Here is a 9,286-nt window from a genome sequence, read left to right as displayed (position 1 = left end):
CATGACTAACGCCTTAGTCACATTGAGCTCATTATGATGATGCATTACCGAGTGGGCCCAGAGATACCTCTCCGTCACACGGAGTGACAAATCCCAGTCTCGATCCGTGCCAACCCAACAGACACTTTCGGAGATACCCGTAGTGCACCTTTATAGTCACCCAGTTACGTTGTGACATTTGGCACACCCAAAGCACTCCTACGGTATCCGGGAGTTGCACGATCTCATGGTCTAAGGAAAAGATACTTGACATTGGAAAAGCTCTAGCAAACGAAACTAGACGATCTTTTATGCTATGCTTAGGATTGGGTCTTGTCCATCACATCATTCTCCTAATGATGTGATCCCGTTATCAACGACATCCAATGTCCATGGTCAGGAAACCATAACCATCTATTGATCAACGAGCTAGTCAACTAGAGGCTTACTCAATACTATAGAGCCTACGTCTAAAGCATACTATAGAGCCTACGTCTAAAGCATGGGGGACGACCTTCGTCCTTTCTCTATCTTCTTCTGTGGTCAGGTCTTGAGTCTTACTCAATACTCACACCTTGTAACACAGCCAAGAACTCCTTCTTTGCTGATCTATTTTGAACTCTTTCAAAATCATGTCAAGGTGTGCTGTCTTTTGAAAGTATCATCAGGCGTCTTGATCTATCTCTATGGATCTTGATGCCCAATATGTAAGCAGCTTTATCCAGGTCTTCCTTTGAAAAACTCCTTTCAAACAACCCTTTATGCTTTCCAGAAATTTTACATCATTTCGGATCAACAATATGTCATTCACATATACTTATCAGAAATGTTGTAGCGCTCCCACTCACTTTATTGTAAATACAAGTTTCTAACAAACTTTGTATAAACCCAAAAACTTTGATCACTCCTTCAAAGCGTATATTCTGACTCCGAGATGCTCGCTCTAGTCCATGGAAGGATCGCTGGAGCTAGCATACCTTTTAGCATCCTTAGGATCGACAAAACCTTTCTGATTGTATCACATACAACCTTTCCTTACGAAAACTGGTAAGGAAACTTGTTTTGACATCCATCTGCCAGATTTCATAAATGCAGCTAATGCTAACATGATTCCGACGGACCTAAGCATCGCTACGGATGAGAAAAACTCATCGTAGTCAACTCCTTGAACATGTGAAAATACTCTTTGCCACAAGTCGAGCTTCATAGACGGTAACATTACCGTCCATGTCCGTCTTCTTCTTAAAGATCCATTTATCTCAATGGCTTGCCGATCATCGGGCAAGTTCACCAAAGTCCATGCTTTGTTCTGATACATGGATTCTATCTCGGATTTCATGGCCTCGAGCCATTCGTCGGAATATGGGCCCACCATCGCTTCTCCATAGCTCGTAGGTTCATTGTTGTCTAGCAACATGACTTCCAAGACAGGATCACGCATTACTCTGAAGTAGTGCGCATCCTCGTCGTCCTACGAGGTTTGGTAGTGACTTGATCCGAAGTTTCATGATCACTATCATAAGCTTCCACTTCAATTGGTGTAGGTGCCACAGGAACAACTTCCTGTGCCCTGCTACACACTAGTTGAAGCGACGGTTCAATAACCTTATCAAGTTTCCACCATCCTCCCACTCAATTCTTTCGAGAGAAACTTTTCCTCGAGAAAGGACTCGTTTCTAGAAGCAATTACTTTTGCTTCCAGATCTGAAATAGGAGGTATACCCAACTGTTTTTGGGTATTCTATGAAGATGCATTTATCCGCTTTGGGTTCGAGCTTATCAGCCTGAAACTTTTTCACATAAGCATCGCAGCCCCAAACTTTTAAGAAACGACAACTTAGGTTTCTATGAACGGTGTCGTCTCAACGGAATTGCATGGTGCCCCTTTTAAAGTGAATGCGGTTGTCTCTAATGCCTTACCCATAAACGATAGTGGTAATTTGATAAGAAACATCATGGTATGCACCATATCCAATAGGGTGCAGCTATGATGTCCGGACACACCATCACACTATGGTGTTCCAGGCAGTATTAATTGTGAAACACTTTCCACAATGTCTTAATTGTGTGCCAAACTCGTAACTCAGATACTCATCTCTATGATCATATCACAGACATTTTATCCTCTTGTCACGACGATCTTCAACTTCACTCTGAAATTACTTGAACCTTTCAATAATTCAGACTTGTGTTTCATCAAGTAAATATTCTCAGCATCTACTCAAATCATCTGTGAAGTAAGAACATAACGATATCCACTGCATGCCTCAGCATTCATTGGACTGCATACATCAAAATGTATTACTTCCAATAAATTGCTCTCTTGTTCCATCTTACTGAAAACGAGGACTTTCAGTCATCTTGCCCATGTGGTATGATTTGCATGTCTCAAGTGATTCAAAATCAAGTGAGTCCAAACGATCCATCTGCATGGAGTTTCTTCATGCACATATACCAATAGACATGGTTCGCATGTCTCAATCTTTTCAAAAACGAGTGAGTCCAAAGATCCATCTACATGGAGCTTCTTCATGCGTTCTATACCAGTATGACTCAAGTGGCAGTGCCACAAGTATGTGGTACTATCATTACTATCTTATATCTTTTGGCACGAACATGTGTATCACTACGATCGAGATTCATTTTAGGTGCAAGACCATTGAAGGTATTATTCAAATAAACAGAGTAACCATTATTCTCCTTAAATGAATAACCGTTTTGCGGTAAACATAATCCAATCATGTTCAACGCAAACATCAAACCTCGATGGCAGAGGGAGCATGCGATGCTTGATCACATCAACTTTGGAAACACTTCCAACACATATCGTCATCTCCCCTTTAGCTAGTCTCCGTTTATTCCGCAGCTTTTATTTCGAGTTACTAACACTTAGCAACCGAACCGGTATCTAATACCCTGGTGCTGCTAGGAGTACTAGTAAACTACACATTCATATAATGTATATCCAATATACTTCTGTCGACCTTGCCTGCCTTCTCATCTACCAAATATCTAGGGTAGTACTGCTTCAGTGACCGTTCCTCTCATTACAGAAGCACTTAGTCTCGGGTTTGGGTTCAACCTTGGGATTCTTCACTAGAGCAGCAAACGACTTGTTGTTTCATGAAGTATCCCTTTTGCCCTTGCCCTTCTTAAACTAGTGGTTTTACTAACCATCAACAATTGATGCTCCTTCTTGATTTCTACTCTCGCGGTGTCAAACATCGCGAATAGCTCAAGGATCATCATAATTATCCTTGATATGTTATAGTTCATCACGAAGCTCTACTAGCTTGGTGGCAGTGACTATGGAGAACTATCACTATCTCATCTGGGAGATTAACTCCCACTCGATTCAAGCGATTGTGGCACTCAGGAAATCTGAGCACACGCTCAACGATTGAGCTTTTCTCCCTTAGTTTGCAGGCTTAAGAAACTTGTCAGAGGTCTCATACCTCTTGACGTGGGCACTAGTCTGAAATCCCAATTTCAGTCTTCGGAACATCTCACATGTTCTGCGACGTTTCAAAAACGTCTTTGGTGCCACAATTCTAAACCGCACTGAACTATCACGTAGTCATCAAAACGTGTATGTCAGATGTTTCGTAACATCTACAGACGATGCTGAGGTTCAGCACACCGAGCGGTGCATTAAGGACATAAGCCTTCTGTGCAGCAATGAGGGCAATCCTCAGTTTACGGACCCAGTCCGCATAATTGCTACTATCAACTTTCAACTAAATTTTCTCTAGGAACATATCTTAACCAGTAGAACTAAAGCGCAAGCTATGACATAATTTGCAAATACCTTTTTGACTATGTTCATGATAATGAAGTTCATCTGATTATGAACTCCCACTCAGATAGACATCCCTCTAGTCATCTAAGTGAAACATGATCCGAGTTTAACTAGGCCGTGTCCGATCATCACGTGAGACGGACTAGTCAAGATCGGTGAACATCTCCATGTTGATCGTATCTTCTATACGACTCATGCTCGACCTTTCGGTCCTCCGTGTTCCGAGGCCATGTCTGTACATGCTAGGCTCGTCAAGTCAGCCTAAGTGTATTGCGTGTGTTCCGAGGCCATGTCTGTACATGCTAGGCTCGTCAACACCCGTTGTATTCGAACGTTAGAATCTATCACACCCGATCATCACGTGGTGCTTCGAAACAACGAACCTTCGCAATGGTGCACAGTTAGGGTGAACACTTTCTTGAAATTATTATAAGGGATCATCTTACTAACTACCGTCGTTCTAAGCAAATAAGATGCAAAAACATGATAAACATCACATGCAATCAAATAGTGACATGATATGGCCAATATCATCATGCTCCTTTGATCTCCATCTTCGGGGCACCATGATCATCTTCGTCACCGGCATGACACCATGATATCCATCATCATGATCTCCATCATTGTGTCTTCATGAAGTCGTCTCGCCAACGATTACTTCTACTTCTATGGCTAACGCGTTTAGCAACAAAGTAAGTAATTTACATGGTGTTATTCAATGACACGCAGGTCATGCAAAATAATAAAGACAACTCCTATGGCTCCTGCCGGTTGTCATACTCATCGACATGCAAGTCGTGATTCCTATTACAAGAATATGATCAATCTCATACATCACATATATCATTCATCACATCTTCTGGCCATATCACATCACATAACACTTGCTGCAAAAACAAGTTAGACGTCCTCTAATTGTTGTTGCAAGTTTTTACGTGGTTTGTAGGTTTCTGGCAAGAACGTATTCTTACCTACGTATGACCACAACGTGATTTGCCAATTTCTATTTACACTTCATAAGGACCCTTTTCATCGAATCCGTTCCGACTAAAGTAGGAGAGACAGACACCCGCTAGCCACCTTATGCATCTAGTGCATGTCAGTCGGTGGAACCTGTCTCACGTAAGCGTACGTGTAAGGTCGGTCCGGGCCGCTTCATCCTACAATGCCGCCGAAACAATAAACGACTAGTAGCGGCAAGAAGAATTGGCAAACTCAACGCCCACAACTGCTTTGTGTTCTACTCGTGCATAGTAACTACGCATAGACCTGGCTCATGATGCCACTGTTGGGAATCGTAGCATAATTTAAAATTTTCCTACGATCACCAAGATGCATCTATGGAGTCTACTAGCAACGAGGGGAAAGGAGTGCATCTACATACCCTTGTAGATCGCGAGCGGAAGCGTTCCAATGAACGTGGATGACGGAGTCGTACTCGCCGTGATCCAAATCACGGATGACCGAGTGCCGAACGGACGGCACCTCCGCGTTCAACACACGTACGGTGCAGCGACGTCTCCTCCTTCTTGATCAGCAAGGGGGAAGGAGAGGTTGATGGAGATCCAGCAGCACGACGGCGTGGTGGTGGATGTAGCGGGTCTCTGGCAGGGCTTCGCCAAGCTTCTGCGAGAGAGAGAGAGGTGTTGCAGGGGAGGAGGGAGGCGCCCAAGGCTGTTGTGTGCTGCCCTCCCTCCCCCCCTTTATATAGGCCCCCTGGGGGGGCGCCGGCCCCAAGAGATGGGATCTCAAGGGGGGGCGGCGGCCACAAGGGGGGAAGGGGTTGCCTTGCCCCCCAAGGCAAGGGGGAACTCCCCCCTAGGGTTCCCAACCCTAGGCGCATGGGGGGAGGCCCAAGGGGGGCGCCCCAGCCCACTAAGGGCTGGTTCCCTTCCACTTTCAGCCCATGGGGCCCTTCGGGATAGGTGGCCCCACCCAGTGGACCCCCGGGACCCTTCCGGTGGTCCCGGTACAATACCGGTAACCCCCGAAACTTTCCCGGTGGCCGAAACTGGACTTCCTATATATAATTCTTCACCTCCGGACCATTCCGGAACCTCTCGTGACGTCCGGGATCTCATCCGGGACTCCGAACAACTTTCGGGTTTCCGCATACATATATCTCTACAACCCTAGCGTCACCGGACCTTAAGTGTGTAGACCCTACGGGTTCGGGAGACATGCAGACATGACCGAGACGCCTCTCCGGTCAATAACCAACAGCGGGATCTGGATACCCATGTTGGCTCCCACATGTTCCACGATGATCTCATCGGATGAACCACGGTGTCGAGGATTCAATCAATCCGTATGCAATTCCCTTTGTCAATCGGTATGTTACTTGCCCGAGATTCGATCGTCGGTATCCCAATACCTTGTTCAATCTCGTTACCGGCAAGTCTCTTTACTCGTACCGCAATGCATGATCCCGTGACTAACGCCTTAGTCACATTGAGCTCATTATGATGATGCATTACCGAGTGGGCCCAGAGATACCTCTCCGTCACACGGAGTGACAAATCCCAGTCTCGATCCGTGCCAACCCAACAAACACTTTCGGAGATACCCGTAGTGCACCTTTATAGTCACCCAGTTACGTTGTGACATTTGGCACACCCAAAGCACTCCTACGGTATCCGGGAGTTGCACGATCTCATGGTCTAAGGAAAAGATACTTGACATTGGAAAAGCTCTAGCAAACGAAACTAGACGATCTTTTATGCTATGGTTAGGATTGGGTCTTGTCCATCACATCATTCTCCTAATGATGTGATCCCGTTATCAACGACATCCAATGTCCATGGTCAGGAAACCATAACCATCTATTGATCAACGAGCTAGTCAACTAGAGGCTTACTAGGGACATGGTGTTGTCTATGTATCCACACATGTATCTGAGTTTCCTATCAATACAATTATAGCATGGATAATAAACGATTATCATGAATAAGGAAATATAATAATAACCAATTTATTATTGCCTCTAGGGCATATTTCCAACATCCTCGCCCGCCCCCAAGAAGACGCAATCCGCCGGCTCCGGCCCGGCCCCGCCCACCAGAGCGCGCGGCTCCACCGGCACGGAGAACTGGGGGCCCACCGCGCTCGCTCCGGCGCTCGCGCCGGACTCCGCGCTAGCAACCTGGCTCCATGTCCGCTCAACGCGGACCACACCGGCCGGGGGGGACCAGGCGGCGGAGGCGGCAGCACCACGGGCTGCGGCGTGAAGCGCATGGTCCCCGGCGGCGGTGGGCCAGGCGGTGGCGTGGGAGATGTGGGGAGGCTTCCGCGAGCGGAGGACGAAGCCGGGGCCTGGCGCAGCGCCGGCGGCGGGCGCGGGGGCTGCGACTCCGGAGACGAGCTGCGCGGCCGCGTGCAGCCCCGCGAGGTGTGGTTGTCGCCACCACAACGAACGCAGCGCGTCGGATTCCTGCATTCCGCCGAGATGTGGCCGTCGTCGCGGCCGCAATTGTAGCAGCAGCCATAGTGAGAGGCGGGGAGTCTGGAGTCAGGGCGCGGCCTGGACGCCGGGATGTTGAACGGCCGGCCCGCACGCGCACGACGCGCAGGAGGGGAGCGCTGCCTCTGGCCTCCACGGCCGCGGTCCCGCTGGGTCTGCCACCGAGGGGGTTCCGCCGCCCGCGCCGGAGGGCGAGGATCTGCAGCAGCCCCGGTGCCGCCCTGGACGATGGGTCCAAAGGCCGACCCGACCACCTGCGGGACGATGAGGGAGCGGATCTGGGGCCGCGGCAGGGGGCGGGGGAAGGGGCCTCCGACGAGGAGGAGGCTGAGAGGGAGATGCGGCACGCCATCCGCGCGGCAGGGGGTGGACGCCGCCTCCGGGGTGGAGGGCGGCGGAGAGAGGTGGTTGCCGGAGCCGGGTGGCTTCCGGCGCGGCGCGCAGGGGAGCGGAGCGGAGCGGAAGTTCGGAGGCAAGTACTGAACGGCACTATCATATCGATTCAATTGGACGAGCAGGAGTATCTATCATAAGAATCGTAATACAAATCACGTACATACTGACTTGACAAGACAAGAAAAACAGCAGCACCCTCGCCTTCTTTACACGAAGAGAAGCATCAGCCAAAAAAATTACAATCAAGACCGAATAATCCTGTAGTTTGACACCATCGCCCTTTACGTTGCCTCCGGCATCATCGTAGTAGACACCAAAAGAAAAAATGACGGATCACCTTCTTACGCGAACTCGACACGGCTTCATCACTGATATTTAGATCCAAGATAGCTCACCGAAGACGAAGTCATTGCCGTTGAACATCTAGTGTACAACACTAGTATTTTGTATTTACGTACTAATATGTATAGTACAACGTGTACTTCTAGTGATTAAGCGCCGTAGCCGGCATGCTCAGGTCCAGAGCTGCCGGGCCTCTTCCCACGCCCCGGAGTCGAAGTCCGAGTCGTATAGCGGTTGGTACATGGCGCCGCCGCCGCTACCACCGATGCCGTTCAGCTGGTCGCCCAGTGGCGGTGGCTGGTGCAGCTGCTGATCGCCTCGGTGGTTGGCAGCAAACTCGACGCAGACGAGGGCGAGGAGGTTGGCGTGTTGTGTCTGGATGCTGAGGAGGTCGGCCTGCGCCCGCGCCAGGTCCACCTTGAGCTCGTTGGCCTCCTTCTGCAGCCGGCACACAGCCCCGGCGCACCCGTACACCGGGTCCCGCAGCCGCGCCTCCGCCTCGTACACCATGCTGCTCACCGCGTCTGCCCGCGAGCTCTCCGGCAAATCCTGCACCGATCCATGCAGAATCCGCATCAGCACAGCACTTGCACGCACGCGCGGTTTGCAGCGCACGTCACGTGTGTAAAATTTAAATGTGCTCCGTACGGACCTGGAGGAGCTTGATGATGTTGCTGGCACCGAAGACGCGGTGGGCGGTGGTGAACTTGGCGGGCTCGGTCGGCGGGAAGTAGGGCGCCAGCATGCAGCCGTCGGCGCAGCGGCGGCGGAGGACCTTGCAGGCCGCGCACGGGCTGAGGACGATGGTCGGCGGCGACGACGGCGCGTTGCCCATCAGCGGGAATACAGGGGGCGGCGAGCACGACGACACGCGCGACGGCGGCGACATGGAGCGGCCGTAAGGTTGCGCCGCGGCGGTAATCGTGGCCTCGTTGCTGTAGTCCATGGCGTATATGAGAGCAGAGCACACGGAAAGTCGGTTATATGTATGTGATGGAAATAAGCAGCGAGGAGAGTGAAACACCGCGAGATCGCTGTGATCTGGCAATATCTTCCAAGTTGAGATGGAGCATACATTGGTATATATAGAGGACAGGCTTACGTGGAGTATTTTCTTCCACGCGATCGAGATCGATATGTCTTCTTTTTCTTTCTTTTTTTAACTGGAATCATATTTATTCCTTTTTTTTTGCGGCAAGGAATCATATTTATATTCCATTAACCAAAGAGCTCAGCAGCATCGCTCTACCAAGTTTTGCACAAAATCAGGGGCACCATTAAAGCTGGGAATGATAGCCCTGCCCTGCACC

The 9,286-nt window shown here is 49.5% G+C and overlaps 1 protein-coding gene across 1 annotated transcript; it reads right to left on the bottom strand.

The window, feature by feature from the left end:
- Positions 1-7,975: 7,975 nt before the first annotated feature.
- Positions 7,976-9,065, bottom strand: LOC109735791 (LOB domain-containing protein 1). Its single transcript, XM_020294995.4, has 2 exons — positions 8,629-9,065; positions 7,976-8,525 (listed from the first exon to the last, which is right to left on the bottom strand). The coding sequence occupies exons 1-2, from the start codon at positions 8,920-8,922 to the stop codon at positions 8,148-8,150; spliced, it is 672 nt and encodes a 223-aa protein (XP_020150584.1). The 5' UTR covers positions 8,923-9,065; the 3' UTR covers positions 7,976-8,147.
- Between the last annotated feature and the right edge of the window lie 221 nt (positions 9,066-9,286).

This window comes from Aegilops tauschii, chromosome 4 (genome assembly GCF_002575655.3).
Source record: "Aegilops tauschii subsp. strangulata cultivar AL8/78 chromosome 4, Aet v6.0, whole genome shotgun sequence".
In the NCBI taxonomy this organism is placed as follows: domain Eukaryota; kingdom Viridiplantae; phylum Streptophyta; class Magnoliopsida; order Poales; family Poaceae; genus Aegilops; species Aegilops tauschii.
Note: the sequence above shows the minus strand (reverse complement) of the source record. Positions and strands in the feature narration are given on the sequence as shown.